Raw genomic sequence first — 18364 nt, 5'->3', positions numbered from 1 at the left:
GTCTCAAAACACTTCACACACAGACTCCCCAAGAAGTACATTGGATAAAATCTGTGATACTGATTAACTTGTGCATAAAGTAAGAGCTCTTTCCCTCCCTACCTGTCTGGCTCCTCCACCTATCAAAACAATGGAGCACATTCACTTAAAAGAAAGCCTAAGTCCAGGGAAATGATTAGAAATGGGGGAAAGCTCTAACCAAGCACTTTCTATACTTATTGCTTCAGTTTTTCTCCTTGAATCTAGGCCAAGTACAAGTCACACAGTTGCTCTGCCAGTTTTACAGTTCTGATTTCCCGAACGAGGCCCAATGCATCATTTACAATGAGTTTCTGCTTTCCCTTACTCGCAAGCTGGCAGACAAGGAACAGGAAGGCCATGTCCTGCAGAACATCAGCCAGCTCTACCTCTCTCTGGGAACGGAACGGTATGGGATAGATTGAACAACAACAACAGCAAAATTACATTTGTATAACGCCTTTCATATCGGGAGGACGTCCCAAGACACTGGACATTCAGAGTTTCAGACCTGAGCTGAGGGTTGGGCTGGGGGAGGAGGGAGGGCGGGGGGGAAGCAGGGAGATCGAAAGCATGATCGAAGAGGAGGGTCTTGAGGTGGGTCTTGAAGATGACAAGGGAGGGGGCGAGACAGAGGGATTGCGGAATGGAGTTCCAGGGGTGGGTGGAGAGTGGAACGCCCGTCCGCTGATAGTGTGGTAAGCAATGCGGGGACATGAAACAGGCCTGAGCCTGCTGAGCGGATGAAGTGAACAGGGTGGTAGGGGGTTAGGAGGTCGCAGAGGTAGGAGGGAGAAAGACGATAGAGGGCTTTGAAGGTGAGAACCAGGATCTTGAACTGTATCCTCTGTGTGATGGGAAGCCAGTGGAGTTGGGCAAGGATGGGGGTGATAGGGTCGCAGAGCCTGGTGTAGGACACGAGCTGCAGAGTTCTGGATGATCTGCAGCCTGTGGAGAGAGGAGTTGGGGAGGCCGACAAGCAGTGAGTTTGCGTAGTCGATCCTCGATGTAATGAAGACGTGTATGAGGGTTTCGGTGGCCTGTGGTGTGAGACAGTGTTGGAGCCGGGCAAAGTTGCGGAGGTGGGGGAAGGCAGAACGGGTCATGGCGCGAATGTGAGAGAGAAAGGATAGTTGAGGGTCGAACAAGACCCCAAGGTTCCGGACTTGCTCAGTGAGGTGGAGTGTGTAACCATGGATGGTGATACTGTCAGCGTCTGAGGTGTGGAGGCGCTGACGGGAGCCAATCAGGAGAGCCTCATCTTGTTGACGTTCAACTGAAGAAAGTTATTTCTCATCCAGGACTTGATGTCTGACAGACATTCTGTCAGGATAGCAGTGGTCCTGGAGTCAAGTGTGGAGGCAGAGAGGTAGAGTTGGGTGTCATCTGCATACGTGTGGAAGTTAACCCGATGTCTGTGGATGATGTCACCAAGGGGGAAATGGTATCTGAGGGAATATTTCTGTCTGGGTATAGGCTTACGACATCTTTTTCTCAGCATTTTAAAACATGCAATTCCTTTAACGATTCTTAAATTCATTCTTAATTTTGAAGCTTTTTTTGGTATTTTGGTAGTTTGTCAAAGAGGCAAGAAAATTGGCTTTAAATCAAAATTAAGAATTATCAAAAGTTTGTATGCTCAGAAACGCTAAGAGAAAAATGCTTGCCTGGACCTGGGTGGAATTTCTACCCACTAATGTCTTGAAGATTTCAGATAATAATAATAGTCCATGCATTTGATCTAGTTCTTTTCATATCAGGAGTGCAACTGAAAATGTTTCACAGGTTTTACTGTTTTGTCTGTTTTGTCGGCGAATAGCATAGTTCTGATTGGTTTTGTTATTTGTGTGCAAATGGTAGGAAGATTTCCTTTGTAGTTACTAGGGTCTAAATTGCAGCAGTTGCAAAAGGAATTTGGCCATTCTGTGGCCAAACATCTGAACTGCACACAGCTCTGAAGTCAGAGCTGAAATCAGAATCCAAGGGAGTTCCAGAGGGTCTGCCGTGATACATATAGAATTTGTTATTCCTCACTGTTCTGTAGTTTAGGGAGATTGACCCTGTGTATGCAGTGATATAATGCCATGACATTATCAATATAAGATTAAAATATATTTATAACATTGCTTTACAAAGGGACAAATCAATTACATTTACTGAACAGAGCAGAACAGTGCTCAGCAGATGGTCTCCTTGGAGTTGAATTGGCTTCGAGGTGACATGTTTAGCAACAGAATGTTGGAATTGAGCAGTCTCGGTTGTTCAGTTCATGGGCCAAGCCGGTCCACAGTACCCCAGGGTACTGCTGATGGCACAGCCAGGCTGGCTCATCGGCAGGATTTGGAAGGGAAGACTAGTCATTGGGGGCAGGGACTCTTCCCACTCAGCTCCCATTAACCCTGCAAGCCCAAGCTCTAACTGGTGGGATGGTCCCAGCTGGAGAAGCAATAGGAAAGCTTGCCAGGCAGTGCCCAAGCCTTGGCTCTTGGTCAGATAATCCACCCTGCCATCCAGTTCTAACTCTGTTTATCTTTGTGAACTCAGAGCATTTCGGTCAGCTCTGGAATATACCAAAAGGAGCCTTGGAATCTTCATTGATCTGAAGAAAAAAGAGCAGGAAGCTTATGCCTGGCTTCAAGCAGGGAAGATTTACTACATTCTGAGAGAGAATGAATTAGTGGACCTCTACATACAGGTAATGAGAAACTACAAAAGGCACATGGGTGAGTGCCAGTGACTTTCCATCCAGCTCAGTTTAAACAAGGCTTGGAAGGTCATTAACATCAATCGTTGTATATTATATCTATTTATCATGACAAGGCTGTCAAATCTATTAATGATTAAGGATTATTTTGTGTAGTATACTGCAGGTTCTATTAAACAGAGTCAGCTACAAGGATATGGAAAAAGGCAGGTAAGTGGGACTGAAAGGATTGCCCTTGATGACGTCAGTACAGACCCGATAGGCTGTGCCATAAATTTATAAAAATATATCCAATTTAATTCTTGTGGTTGTGCAGCGTTTAGTATTGTGGAGGTATAATCAGTATCTACTGCATATCAAACACTTATCAATACTATTTCCATAGAACCATAGACATTTAGGGCATATAAGAAGGCCACTTTGTCCATTTTGTCTATGTTGGCTGCCTTAAGAGCAATCCTTTCAGTCCCATTTACCTGCCCTTTCCCCATATCCCCATTGCTGACTCTTTTTAAAATATTTATCTAGTTCGCTCTTGAAGGCCAATATGGATTCTGCCTCAACCACCACTTCATATCTTGACTGCAAAATTGTTGATCATGGAACTATAGAAAGTGTTTAGCACACAAAGAGGCCACATGGCCTATTGTGTTTGTGCTGCTGCTCGCTCCCCTACTAGAATTAAATACTCTGATCCCTTTTAATTTAAGCAAAACAGCCTGGTGCTCTGATGAGAAAACAGTAGGGTCGTTGCTTTTTTTGGAAGAATGAGATCAGATGGGCTGACAAGCCTTCTTCATCCGAACTGATTTTGTGATCTATATTCCTGCTGTTTTGCAGACATGTTACTTTTGGAAGTCATGATGTGTGCTGTGTTCTATCTGTTGTTAAATGTAGCTTATATTTAGCAGTGCATTATATAACCTAGCCTTATATCAATAGTTTACAGATGCTCAATACCTAAAAAGCTCAGTAAGAGCCTCATTGTGATTTCTCCACAATAATGCTGCTCATTGTTTAATAACAATTTAAGGTTGCACATGATGCTGCTGTCAGTACGGAAAAATTAGACTTTGCACTGGAAGTTTTTGAAGCAGCAGGAGATGTATTTTTTAATGGATCCTGGGAAAGAGAGAAAGCCATATCCTTTTATAGGGTAAGTGCTGTCTATGTATATTCTGCTTTGGCTACCTGATGTTCTTTAAATCTAAACTGTTGTAGAATTGTGTTTAATTTATCAGTTGGAAGGTTGTGTTTGTAGGTCCGGTTAATCATGTGTAAATGTTTCGCCCACAAAATATACGGTAAATTCACTTTACAGCACATTCTGTGAAGTGTTTTGAGACGTCTCGAAGATGTGATAAGATGCTATATTAAATACAAGGATTATTATATTATATTAAAGCTACAAAACAATCTAAAGTGAAGTTCACTCAGGTATCACATCACACTCTGCAAATGGAATTCATTTTTGTTTGTATGTGAGAACTAAGATTTTGAACATTTTATCCATTTCCAGATCTTTTGCCTGCTTTGATTCCAAATATCTGTAGAAACATAGATATTAAAATACAGACAGATATTATCCTTTTCCGATGTTCCCCTCCCTCTCCACTCTGTAGCACAGTCAGGCCAATTCTAGATTCCAGCACACCTATTATTGCACTGGGTGGGCTCAGCTAACTCAGCCGAATCTAAACATTGAACCAGGGATTGTGTATGACTTAGCTTCACTGTGGCAATATCAGCCAAGCCATTAGGAAACAAGGATTGGGTTCATGTCTAAAATGATTGATTTGATCTTAAGAGAGAGAAAGATCCCTGTTAAAAAAATACTCTTTTTGGGGAAAAAAAGGTTGAGTCAGTCTTAAGACTATACATTGATATAGCAAATGTTATAGATTTCATGGGTCATGAGAGACGAGACATCTTACAGTGATGACTGCACTGAAGTCTGAATGGTTTCTGTCTGGTTTCTATGTTACACTGAAATCAGCTGTAACAAATTGCTTCAGAGATCTCCCTTGTGTGTTCCAGGATCGAGCGCTTCCACTTGCCATTAAGAGTGAAAACACAAATGTAGAGCTCCGACTCTGCAACAAGCTGACAGAACTACTGATGCATGGGAAGAGCTACGCAGAAGCCCTGGAATTTGCCCAAACTGCTCTGGCACTCAGCGTGTCCCTGGGTAACCGAGATCTTTCTCTTTCTTTCCAATTCAACAACAACAACAAACAACAAATTAAATTTGTATAGCAAATTGGGGAGGGGGTTCCAAATTTCCACTACCCTTTGCGTGAAAAATTAATTCTGGTGAATCTGCAGTGCACCCCCTCCAGAGTCAATATATCGTTCCTGAGGTGCAATGCCCACTCACAACGTAACTTGGGTTTTATGAATGGAAATCCCTTGAATCTCAGGTCTGAGGGGATATGGACTGAGCTGAGGTCTCACAGTTGACATGAGGTACAGCAGTTTCACTGTAGAAAACCTAAGCACATTGCGGATTCTTTTTCCAACGGTGCACAGTCAGGGATCTGCACTCTTTAATAATACTTTTAGTTCACCCTTTAATACATATGTTTATGTTTTCATAATAGAACCACAGAATGTAATGAATCCTAGTATGTTTACCGTTCAGAAGGAGGCCATTTGACCTGTTGTGTCTGTGATGGTGCAAGTACCCAACCAGAGCCATCTGCATATCGTACTAATTCCACTTCCATCCCTTCTCCTCAAGTTGTCAGGGCAAAGATCATCTCTACTTAAGATGCTCAAATATTTAAAACTCTCATGAGTCTCTGCAAAGTGCTTTGAGATGTTCTCCTGCGTGAAAGGTACCATATAAGTGCAATTTGTTGTTGTCTTTCCATATAATGGTGTTGGAAAAGCATTCTGTTGGTGTAACCGTTGGAAAGAGAATCCGCAATGTGCTTAAGTTTTCTACAGTGAAACTGCTGTACCTCATGTCAACTGCGAGACCTCAGCTCAGTCCATATCCCCTCAGACCTGAGATTCAAGGGATTTCCATTCAGAAAACCCAAGTTACGTTGTGAGTGGACATCGCACCTCAGGAAGCATACATTGACTCTGGAAGGGGTGCACTGCAGATTCACCAGAATTAATTTTTCACACAAACGTTAGTGGAAATTTGGAACCCTCTTCTCAAATGGCTGTGAAAAATTAAAATTTTCAAGACTGAGATGGACAGATATTTGTTAGGTGAGGGTATCAAGGCAAGGGTGGGTAATTGGAGTTGAGGTACAGATCAGCCATGATCTTATAGAATGGCGGAACAGGCTCAAGGGGCTGAATGGCCTTCTCATGTTGCTATGTACCTATGTTTTTTTCCAGTTCAATTGTTTTTTCAACCACCAAAACTTTCATGGCTAACTCATTCCAATTGTAACATGTTCGCAATGATTCGTTTGCTGTTAGGATTAGTTTTAGTGGGAGTTACTTAACTGACGTCAGCAAATCAAGAAGGAGCAACCTTTAGATAAATTGAGCAATTAATTCAACCTAAGGTTACTGCATTCTTGGCTCTCACTCAGATATTCTGTAATGGAAGAGAAGAAAGTTCTACATTCTTCACTTTTTAATGCTGACCAGAAAGCAGTTTCACAAATACGATTGTGGTCTTGAAACTAATTGATTCCTGCCTGTGATCTTGAGACTAACTGAGTGAAGATTGTTTAAAATTCACCATGTAAAACATTCATTTGATTGATTATCTGGTCTGTGTACATTATCAACCCTACAAGCTCATCCAGGGTTACAGGTTGATTCTTCTACGATTGGTAAATGTACCAGCCTTGTGGTATGAGCATTTAATAAGGTTTTTCCCATTTTAATTCCACACAGTGAAGGTCAATTTTTTTTAACTAATGGTCAAAGAAATGCCAAGATTTAAAATGAACTGCTCTCAATTAGCAAAATAATTTGTTCCCATTGACCTGTGAGACCCACTGCTTCATATGATTTCATTGATAGAGGTTTTAGCTCCACACTTAGCTAGTTCTATTTTAATTATAGCACTGGTGCTTCATTCAGCTGTAATGACAAGTGAATCGACTTTTATGCTTGAGAAGGAAATGGACAAATTGATCCAGACAAATTGTTCACTATTTGAAGGATTCAGACAAAAGTTTCAAAATGAGATGGTTAGGAATGAGAAAGGAAGTCAGGCAAATTGTTTTGCACGCAAGGTGATAAACTCATTGAATCAGTTACCAGGAAAAGCCATTGAAATGTACAGTGAAACTTAGGTCAACAACAGCACGCTGGACGAGATCTCAGAGAGCTTCACAATAACAGATCCCGGTGCCGAGCCAGGGGGAGGGGGAGGAAGGTGATCAAAGGTGCAGTCGAAAAGAAAGGTCTTCAGCCGAGACCTGAAAATAGGAAGAGAGGGGCAGAGGCGAAGGGAGTGAGGAAGGGATTTTAAGAGCCTCGGGGCATAGTGGCTGAAGATACGGCTGCCGAGGGTGGAGCGGAGGACTCGGGAGACAAGGAGGATGCCAGACCCATAGGAACGACGACAATGGGCACTGTTTTGAGGAGAGAGGAGGTCAGAGAGTGGAGGGATTGGAAGACAAGGGTGAGGATCTTGAAGTCGATCCTCTCTGGGATGGGGAGCCAGTGCAGTCTGGCAAGGACTGGGGTAATCGGGGAGCGGAGTTTGGTGTGGGTGAGAATGCGAGCGGCAGAGTTTTGTATAATCTGGATTTTATGGATGGTAGTGAAGGGAAGACGGGTGAGGAGGGCATTTGAATAGTCCAGCCGAGAGGTGACAAAGACATGGAGCAAGGTTTTAGCGGCTTTCAGAGAGAGGTATTAGCAGAGACAGGCGATGCGTTGGAGATGGAAGAAAGCGGTGCTGGTGAGGGACCGGATGTGGGGGAGGAAGGATAATTGGGGGTTGAACCTGACGCCTAGGTTGCGTACGGGTTTGGAGAATTTTTGGGGGAGGTCAGGTAGGTGGAGGAGGTGAAACCTATGAGATTTTAGACGTTGACAAGAGCCAAAAAGTATGGCTTCCATCTTGTCAACGTTCAGCTGAAGGAAATTTGCGTTCATCCAGCTCCTGAGGTCTGACAGGCAGGCTGACAGAACATCAGGGGACTGGGGATTGCAAAGAGAGGTGGAAAAATAGGGTTGGGTGTCATCCGCATACATGTGGAAGTGTGCCCCATGTCTGGAGATGACATCCCCAAGAGGGAACATGTAGATCAGAAAGAGGAGGGGCCAAGGATGGATCCTTGGGGTACCCCACAGGTAACCGGGTGAGAGCGGGAGGAGAAGCCGTTTGTGCAGATGTACTGCTGGTGGTTTGTGAGGTAGGATTCGAACCAGGCGAGTGCGGTCCTTCTGAGGTGGATGATGGAGGAAAGGCAGTCAAGGAGGATGGCGTGATCGACTGTGTCGAATGCGGCGGAGAGGTCCAGGAGGACAAGGAGGCAGAGGGAGCCCTGGTCACAGATAGAGAGGATGTCATTTGCGACTTTCACAAGCGCAGTCTCTGTACTGTGGGCAGGGCGGAAATTGGACTGGAGGGGTTCGAAGAGGGAGTGGAAGGACAGGTGTGCGCGAAGTTGGTTGGCAACAACGCGTTCTAGGACTTTTGCGAGGAAGGGCAGGTTAGAAATAGGGCAGTAGTAGCTAGGGTTGGAGGGATCTAGGGAAGGTTTTTTGAGGAGGAGGGTGATGACAGCAGTTTTGAGGGGGGCAGGCACTGATCCGGAGGAGAGGGACTGGTTGATAACGTTAGCCAGTAGTGGGCAGAGGAAGGGGAGCTGGGTGACCAGCAAGTTAGTGGGGAGGGGGTCGAGGCAGCAGGTGGTGGGTTTCATTGAGGTCAGAAGGAAACTAGAGCCAATTAAGGCAAGAAAGAGGAGATTGGGGCTGAGAAGGAAGGTAGCTGGGTTTAGACTGATCCAGGATGGATGTAGGGTGTAATATATAAAAAAATATGTGCCAGCTTGGCTCAGTCCTGGAACACTCACCGCTGAATCAGAATGTTGTGGGTTCAAGTCCATGTTGGGATTTGAACTCACATAGTCTAAACTGACACTCCAATGCAATGCTCGAGGGGGTATTGCATTGTCCATTGTATAAGTACTTCACAGTTCATGTTAAACCGAGGTCTTGTCTACCTGTTCAGGTGGACGTGAAAGATCCCGTGGCACTGTTCAAACGAGAAGGGAGTTTCTCCCGGTGTCCTGGCCAATAATCCCCCAAATAAAATTGGTGATTTGTTTCACAGCTGTTTGTGGGACATTGCTGTGTGCAATTGTACTGCTGCATTTGCCTACAAATACACAGTCACTAAATTTCACAGTAAAATCCTGTGAAGCACGTTGAGATGTCCTTCCGATGTGATTCGAGCTATATCAAATGCAAGGATTATTATATTATTATTATATATGGAATATTTCCCTTTTTGTAAAATTTGCTGTTTTCTTCTCTGGTAGGAAATATGTTGAATGAACGCATTGCTTACCATCGACTGGCTATAATACATCAGTCTCTTGGGCAATGCGAGCTGGCTGAACACTTTTATTTGAAGGCCCTCTCCCTCTGCTCGTTTCCACTGGTGTTTGATGAGGAGACCATGTACTATGTCAGAGTGTATATACAACTAGGAGACATGACCTTCTATAACCTCAAGGTAAGAATAAATATTTTATTATATTATTTTATAAATATTATATTATTATTATAAATACAAAATTACAACTACTAAACTCCAATAATATATAAAAGTACAAGCTGCTCTAAAATGAAATCCTTATCCATTGCTATCTTAGCTCTAGGATAGACCTTTCCAGTGCACTCTCCTCCCTATCGCCACCTTTTTTAATAATAATAATAATAATACTTGCGTTTGATATAGTGCCTTTTCAAGTCATTGAGACGTCTCAAAGCGCCTCACAGAATATATTATAAAATGGATTGACTGTATATTTTGTGGATGAAACCAATTTTTTTTTGTAAACCAAGTCATTTAGAACTCAGACAGATTGACACCTTATTAATGACTGGAATGGATAGCCAGGTAGGATGTTGGACTAGTTGAAGAATAAGCTTGGTCCTGTAATGGAAGGATGGCAGCTTTCTGGAAGGATAAGATCAAATTGACTGAAGAGCCTTCTTCATCTGAAGTGATCCTTTGAAGTTACTACATTCCCCTAAATTTTAAAAGGAGTTGCTTTAAATGCGTTCATGATTTTGACTGATTATTATTCGTTCTTACTCACAAGTTTGAATAACAATCTAACGTCAACCGTATCTGTGCGTTTCTGTTGTTTTTTGCAGGATCCACATGACGCAGCTGGTTACTATCATTTAGCCCTTGCAGCGGCCATGGACCTGGGCAATAAGAGTTCTCAGCTGAAAATCTGTACCAGACTCGCCACTATTTACCATAACTTCCTCATGGATCGCGAAATGTCACTTTACTTCTATCAGAAAGCCAGAGCATTTGCCGTTGAACTGAACATTCGAAGAATAAATTTGTCACCAGCCAAGTATTACAAAGCCAAAGCAGAGATGCCTTCAAAGTCCCATGTTTAAGTACGAGTGGCTCCTCTGTTGCTTTGAAGTGATCTGCTGAAAGGTCTTGCATATCGTGAGTGCAACAAAGTGCAGAGCTTCAGGACTTTGATTATTGTCTTTAGATGCGAAAGGTAAGCAGCTACATTGAAGCTTCCTTTTCAGCTCACCTGCACAAACCCTGCCCTCAGCTCACTCTGCCTATTTACTGAACCGATAGCCTGACATTTTGATCCCTACCTCCAGCTGAAATACCAGCCAGAACCACCACACTTCACATCTAATTAACAATAAAAGCTTTGCCGCAGCCTCTTTGTTCAATATTCATTCTTGTTAAAAAATATATTCTTGGAAAGTGTTTGTACATAACTTGGTAACTTTGCACCTTTGTGAGCTGGGCAGTTGTAACAAGCTTATTGTTAAAAAAAACTTTATACTTAATGTGCAGTGAGTGCAGTTGGATCTGCAGTTAAAGAAGAAAATCTTCAATATTCAGCAGGGTTGAGCCAAGACCATTCTTCACTTTATAAGTGAAATTGCTCAATTTGGCTTCATGTGTGATACTCAAGGCATGTAACAACTCCTGCTAATTGTGGAAAATGGGAAATGTAGAACTGTTTTGTGAGTGAATTTCAACTGCAGCATGCAGCCTGGGAAAGCAATACAATAGTTGAAGTTTGAGATTTTCCCCCATGGAAGGATGAGCTAGACCACAGCAGCATATGACACACTCTCGACTTGTTAAAGCTGGAGTGTTGAAGTCACTTATAATAAATATATATTTATATATATATCTTGCATTTGATATAGCGCTTTTCACGTCTTCTAGACTTAATCAACTTAATTAGACTTAATCACGTTAAGTTTACTTGATAATTAACCAGACATTATACATTGGATAGGTTGACCCTAACAATTTCTGAAGATAATTTTGCTGGTTATCTGTTTCTTAGAATTTCTTTTTTTTTAAAAACAAGGTCCCTTCAAGCAAGTTGTGTGTGAATGACACTGCTGGATTTTGCAGCAGGCACAGGGCTCAGATTACTTCTGGTCAGAAAATGGCTCTGTAAACAAGCATTTATCATTGCCTCCAGTGTTTGTTTGTGGGGTAGCCTAGAAGCCACTTCCAATTGGATTTCAAGTGCCCCACAAATAACAGAGCCCCCTGCTTTATAGTGCAAAACTGCTACCAAAGCCAAAGTGAGGAGTCTCCATCAGTGGCAGTGCTGCAGTTTGTGTTGTTTTAGCTGCACCACTGCTTGCGAGCTGACACCAACAATTTACACTTATATGCCATCTTTCATGTCAAGAGAGTGTCTCAAAGCATTTTGAAAGACAGTATGGGAGGCTGAGCTGGGAAGGAGATGGGGACAGTGGAGGGTGGGGGGTGAAGTTGCAGCTGGTCGAAGGTGCAGTTAAAGAGAAACTTCTTTAAAAGTCTTTTCAAAATAGAGATAGAGTGGGGATGAAGCAAAGGATTTTAGAAGAGTTTCAGAAGACTCGTCCAGAATGATTCAAGCAAACTGATCATAATAGCTGATCTGTAAAAGTATATTTCATCCCTTTATTTGTGCAAATCCTACTATGATCATCTTTTATAATATTCACACTCACTATAGATAGCACAAACCTACATTTAGTTACATTAGGCCTGACCGAAAACTTTACTTTTACCAATGAATGCTGATTACTGGAGTTTTGAAGTTTTGATGTAATTCTTTCCCTGTCAATACTATCCCAAGGAAACTTACAACCACAATCTATGTTTCCATTCTGAGCGATAATGTAAAGAATAATTGAATTGTGGTTCATTGAAATGTTCTTAGGCCTCATGTTTGGAAGACTTTGTATAATTAAACTAAACAAGAGAAATGATTTAGATTTTCTCAGTCTATTACATGATCTAAACATTTCAGTTTTGGCATTTTCTCTGGGTAACTCTGCTTTTTTTGTCTATTTACAAAATGTAGCTGCCAGTCATTTCTTTTAGGCAGCAAGTAGGTTGCTAAAGGAACCAAAAAGGCATCCCAATGCGTTATATCATTCAATAAAGCAGACTTTTGTTTTTATTGTTGAAAGCCGATGGCAGGCAAATATTGTAGAAGACCACCACTTGGTTACTCCCAGTTGTGTTTAACTCTTTCTAACACGCTGGTGAATGTTTGGACATTTCTGCAAATTTTGGTTTGGCTCCCAAGTTGCTTTTATGCCAGAAACATTATCATATGATACTTTTGAAATATTGGTGTATAGGTTTGTTGTTGAGTGAATTAATCAAAGCTAATCTGGCATTGAGGGTTTGCACATTTTCCATTGCTGCTGCTCGTGTTGCTGAAGACTGGAACACTGAATAGGAAGCCAGCACTAAGTACTTGGAATTCTTCTTAGATTTGGATTTGCTGCTTGGAGTTTGGGTTTGATCCAACAGACTTTCATTAAGGCAGGAACCAAAGATTTTCATTAAGAGAGGATAAGAAGGGCACATCATAGGTGATATTTGCAATGTTTCTTAATGTCTTCAATATGATAAATAATACATTGATCACATTGTGAAATGCAGCTGATTTCATCCGCACATTTCATAAATTGCTGGAAATCCTCAAGCTGCTGACTTTCAAGCTGATTTGTTAGAAAGTCAGGCTGAAAATGTTAATATTCAGCCTTACTCAACACTAAATAATGTGTGATATTAATAAAAGGATAATGCTCTTGTGGAATTAGTTACAATATCTGGGAAATCTTTGAACCAAATAGTATAAAGGTGTTCATGAGCTGACGAGGTGTGTTTTTGGAAAGAGAAGTGATTGAGGGGTGAGGGTAAGAAGAGGTGGTAGATGAGTTCTGAATTATCAAGAGAACAAGACCCTTTCCTGTCCCAAAAAATGTGTGTCCAGAAGTGCTCTGTCCTTGATGTCATTTTGTAGCTATGCCATTTAAAAGGAAAAAGATGGCTTGCACAGGCTTCCTGGTGTCTGCCATTCACCTTATGAGGGCTCAAACTTGTGCTTGTTGAAAGTCAAATGACTAAGTAGTCATTATCCTCCTGATGTATGTGTGTGTGTGTGGAGAGGGGGGTGTGGTGGTGGGTAGATAAGTGGGGTTTCCTTGGAGCTGGTGACATGTTTCGTATTGGCACGCCAGAATTGAGCCCAACCTCTGTGGCAGTCACGGTAGTCCAGTTTCTGAGCCAAGTGGGTCCTCAGTACTCTCAGCACTGCTGATGACAGCACAGCCAGACTGGCTCATCGTCAGGGCTTGGAAGGACAGACCAGTTACTAGGGACAGTGACTCTTCCCACTCAGCTCCCACTCAGCAAACCAAAGCCCTAATAGGTAGGATGGTCCTGGCTGGAGAAGCAGCAGGAAAGCTTGCAGGATAGTGCTCTCAATGGCAAGCTACGCATGCAGTTTTAGATGGTTAGATTCTAGCAGTACCCCACTGCACACTCTGGGGTCCCCAAGCCTTGGCTCTTGCCAATCTGCGATTAATACTTTCTGGAATTAGCTAAGCAGGATGTGTCCTCCAGGGAGAGACTGTTCATTGCATTCCAATAAGTATCTCTGGAATTTTATGTGTAGGTGCGATGCATGGAACTCTCAGTTTGATTTAGATATCTTAAGCATGGTAATGGGTAAGAGACCTATTCATTCAATTCCATTCTCCAGTCAGTTCCCTATATTCTTATATTTTTCCTTTTCAGATGTTTATGTAATTCTCTTCACAAGAGATAGCATGTTTCATTTCACATGAGATGCCATGAGAGATTCAGAAGAAACTTGCACTTTGTCCCCTTTGATATCACCCTTTCAGCATAGCCACCCTATCACCTTCCTATTACAGCAGCAACAGAATGTGCTCACAATCAAGGTTGGTAAATTTATCAACAAGCACAGAATAACTCTCAGATGGTTGAAAGAACAAGCATTTTAGAAGCTCAGTGATAACAAGGGAAATCAGTGATTGGGTCAATAAACCTTGGAGATACTGCAGGTGCTGTTCTTTGAAGGCTAGTTTTCCATGAAATGATTTGGACATTAATAGCAATGCACATTGCTGTCTTTGTAGAACAGTTAAAATGCCAAGTTTTTATTACACTGCCCATTCTTAAGCTTGGTGCCAGCACCTTTGAGTTGATTTAGAGCCATTCAATCAGATGTTATAAAAATATAAAATAACAATTTTCTTCTGATCAAAATGTCTAAATAGAATAAATTGTCCAATTTTTTTAAAAAGTATGTAATTTTGCAAATATATGGTGTTTCATGTACATTTTTTGCTTGCAGAATTTTTTTTTGTTCTGTGCATAATGCCAAAACTTAATTATCAATTACATATGCATAGCTTTGTATGATTTCTGGAGGTCTTTCTGTGAATTATCAAAGTTCAATTCATTTTGAAAAGTACAAAATGCCCCAGCTAATCAATAAGCACATTTTAGTTTCAGCATAAATGCTTGAATTAACTTGTTTTAAATAACTGAGATAATGATTTGTTTCCAGTGAGTGAATTCACTGATATATCAGCCAAAAATCCATTGAGATTTTGTGACACATATTCAATTTCAAGATGTTTGTTCCTGATGTACTGAAATCCAGAAAAAAGGTCTGATGATTGACATGATGATGTGTTGAATAATACAGAATTAAAAAATATCCATTTAATTTAAAGTTCAGTAAACTTTGTATTTTTGTATTCCAAAAGTAAAAAAGATAAGACCTTCTCATTTCAGGTGAATAGGAACAACAACAACTAACAAATTACATTTCTATAGCAGCTTTCACATTAGGAGGACATCCCAAGGTACTAAAACAAGAGGAGTTAATCCATTTAGCTTCTTAAGCCTGTTCCACCTGGCTTAGTTGGTAACACTCTCGACTCTGAATCAAAAGGTTGTCGTATTGTGTCCAGTAGAACTTGAACTCACATAGTCTAGCCTGACACTCCTAATCATTGCTGGGGTGGGGGGGGGTGGGGTTGCATTGTCGGAGGTGCCTTTACCTCTTATTATCTTTCCTTCACAAATGTCCGTCCATCCGTCCTTTAAAAAAACGTCTGTTCTTTAAGAAGCAGTTCAACATGCAAGCATTTGCCTTTTCACTTGTAAATTGCTATCAGGTTATTAAAGGAGCGTGGAGAGGAAGAACAATGTCATTTGCTTCATTTTTCTAAACTTTCCTTATCTTCCAAAGTTATGATACAACTTAGAGCCAAAATGTCACAGAAATGTACGACACAGAAGAGAAGAGGCCTTCCAGCCCATTGTGTCTATGCCAGCTCTCTTTAGAGCAATGCTTTCAGTCCCTACTTACCTGCCCTTTCACCATACTCCCGTAGCTGACTCTTTTTAACGATAGAACTTTAAAACGCAATGATTTTGACATGAAAACTACTCAGTATTCTATCAGGATATTCACAGCATAACTTACCTCAGAATGTACCTGATTAATATGGTGAATAGTGCAAAATAGTAGAAAACGTTAGATTTCAAACTGTGATAATTATCGCGTCACATTTTTCACCATGTTTCAAAATTGGAGCCAGTAATGTTATTTTCTTTCATTAAATAATGAACAGACTTCAGAAAATGCACAGGGATAGGGGATTTTTAGTGCCTCACAATACATACAGAGATTACTTACTTAATTTGCAATGATTTTTCAGTATGCTTTAGAACAGAAATGAGCAAAAGCATATTCTTGTATAAATCCTGATAGTAATTAACTATCCCTCAATTTCTTTGAAAAGATACGAAGATATTTTAAGAGAAGGCAGTCATTTAAACTTTAGTATAATGAGCAGTCAGGCACCTATTCCCTAAATGCATGGCTGTCAAAAGATTTTTCTGGCTCAGACTGATTGATTGCGGTCTTAAGAATTTTCTAATCCAGTACAATTCTTTTTTAAAAATATGCTAAACTTATACCTTAGAGCAAGCTTTTCATGACAGACAAGCTATTTTAAATATATCTAACATTTCAGTGTGAGACCTAATGGATCTGTAATGATCAATTGAGTAATAAGAAGTCAAATCACTGCTTGGAACTTCAAGTGTTTAATGCTGTGTTTATATTTCTTGGTGTGAATTTGCTTGTTCTTTGGCCATCCAATTCAATCCCTTGAGAACTTTCAAATGATCTTTCAACATTTATGAATGTTGCATTTACAACATTTACACTACACCCCAAAACACAAAAAAAGGTGATGTAAGGTGCAAGGCTCCAGCAGAATTCACATGCAGTGATTAATATTAAATCTATCAACAGTTTGTCACAGGGCCATACAGACCTTTCAAAGCATACATTGCAAACAAATCAGATAACATTTCAATGCACTAGGGACAGTACCCCATATATTACTAGGTCATTTTTTGTTAGTTTATTCAAAAATAAAATGCTCTTCCTGCATTCTGAACAAAAAGTGGGCTGTAGAAATATTTAACTTGTGACTTTGCCTTTTTGCTGAGCATTTGTTCTTCCATGTTGAATTTGAGGTTGCAGGAGGTCACTTTGGACAGTTTGAACTCTTTAGCTGTGTTGCGTAACACAGAGGTTTAGCTCGTAAAACAAAACATTTTTGTATTAACTGTTCTGTTTGCTAACTCTTTCGTTCATTGCTTATAATGGAATTTCCAAAGAGAAGAATGAAGATATTTAATGAACAGTACATGTTGTCATCCTATTCAGAATGTGCTCTAATAAGGGAAAGCCATTTTGAAAAATTTAGCAAAAGGTTTGCCAACTGAGCACACTTGTTTAAAAATCCCAAGGAGTTATTGAACAGCAGCCTTTTTTTTAAATAGGGTAGAAATATTTTTTAATTATATACAAAAAAAACTCTTAAGAAGTTCCTAAATAGCTTTAATTTTTAACAGTTGAGAGATATGTTTTCATTAAGATCAACAAAGTTGAGGTCTGTCTCTTTTACACTGGTTTTATAACAGGATCAGGCAGAATTCTACCCTATGGTGGGCAGTAGGCCAATAACCCGACAACAGACAGCTAATTGGAAAATTGTTTAAAAATGAAGGTAATTTACAACAACAACAAAATTACATTTATAGAGCGCCTTTAATTAAAAATGTGACTGGAGAAAGCCTGATACTGATTTGGTATTGAAGACAAAGAAAGCATACACTTGTAGCAGAACTGAACCATTCCATTTTACAATGAATGTCACTGTAACTTTGTTTTTGGCAGAAGAAATAAGCACTGGAACCCAAGTGTATCATTTAATAGATTTATTTATGTTGTACATTAATGTTTATATGTCAGTGTTATGTTAAACAATGTACATGTACCCTTTGGGGAAATAAATTGGCATTTTAATATTGTACTTCGTGAAGATAGATTAAAGGAATGTTCAATACCGTGTTTCATTTGTCATTGGGTGTTCATTTTAATATGTACAAAGTTCAAACTGATAGCAGATTCTCAGGATAAACTAGAACAACACTTTCGAATTACATTTGATCTTTCACATGTAAATAAGAAAGTTGCAAAATTTTACTTTAGGTTTCTATTAGTTTCTTTTAGTAAAGCAGGTTTTTACACACTGAATTCATTGCTGTTTGTAATGAGTGCCACAACAGTGAGCTAAATCACCTTAGCCACACATCTCTGTGCTATTTACTTTTATACGTTCATGCTTTGTAATGCTGTTAATAACTAATATTATAGCAATAAAGCTATTCAAATACTAGGCCAGGAGTAGCTGTATTACTGCAATGTATATATTTTAAATATGGTCACTCAATCCACGACTGTTTGTGGGACACTGATGTGCGCAATTGCTGCCGCATTTCGTCCACAAAATATGCAGTCCATTCACTTTACAGTATATTCTGTAAAGAGCTTTGAGACGTCTAAAGGACGTGATAAGGCGCCCTATCAAATAATCAAGGATTATTATTATTATAAACTACCTAAGCATTTAAAATAAAGCAATTAAAATAAGTACTTTGGAATATCCACCCAACCTGAAAGGCACTATATTGAATCCAAGGATTATCATTATTTCAAGTAAAAAATAAAAAAAACACATCTTAATTCATTTTGTCATATCCTTATCCCCATTCTACCTTCTATACTT

General features: G+C 40.3%; 1 protein-coding gene across 5 annotated transcripts in view; it reads left to right on the top strand.

Annotated features, from left to right (window-relative positions):
• LOC121851512 (SH3 domain and tetratricopeptide repeat-containing protein 1-like) overlaps window positions 1-18364 on the top strand; it is a 43991-nt gene that overhangs the window by 25487 nt on the left and 140 nt on the right. For 4 of the 5 annotated variants that reach the window (XM_042345381.1, XM_042345382.1, XM_042345380.1 and 1 more), the window contains 6 exons: window positions 247-427; window positions 2563-2713; window positions 3756-3878; window positions 4760-4910; window positions 9196-9392; window positions 10040-13129. In XM_042345381.1, coding sequence (XP_042201315.1) covers window positions 247-427; window positions 2563-2713; window positions 3756-3878; window positions 4760-4910; window positions 9196-9392; window positions 10040-10297 — 1061 coding nt within the window. In that variant the 3' untranslated portion in view covers window positions 10298-13129. Of the gene's footprint in view, window positions 1-246; window positions 428-2562; window positions 2714-3755; window positions 3879-4759; window positions 4911-9195; window positions 9393-10039; window positions 13130-18364 lie in introns of those variants that run through there. The other variant, XR_006085904.1, reaches the window with a different exon arrangement.

This window comes from Callorhinchus milii, unplaced genomic scaffold (assembly GCF_018977255.1).
Source record: "Callorhinchus milii isolate IMCB2004 unplaced genomic scaffold, IMCB_Cmil_1.0 Scaffold44, whole genome shotgun sequence".
Classification (NCBI taxonomy): domain Eukaryota; kingdom Metazoa; phylum Chordata; class Chondrichthyes; order Chimaeriformes; family Callorhinchidae; genus Callorhinchus; species Callorhinchus milii.
The sequence above is the reverse complement of the archived record's forward strand: the minus strand, read 5'-3'. Positions and strand labels throughout refer to the sequence as shown.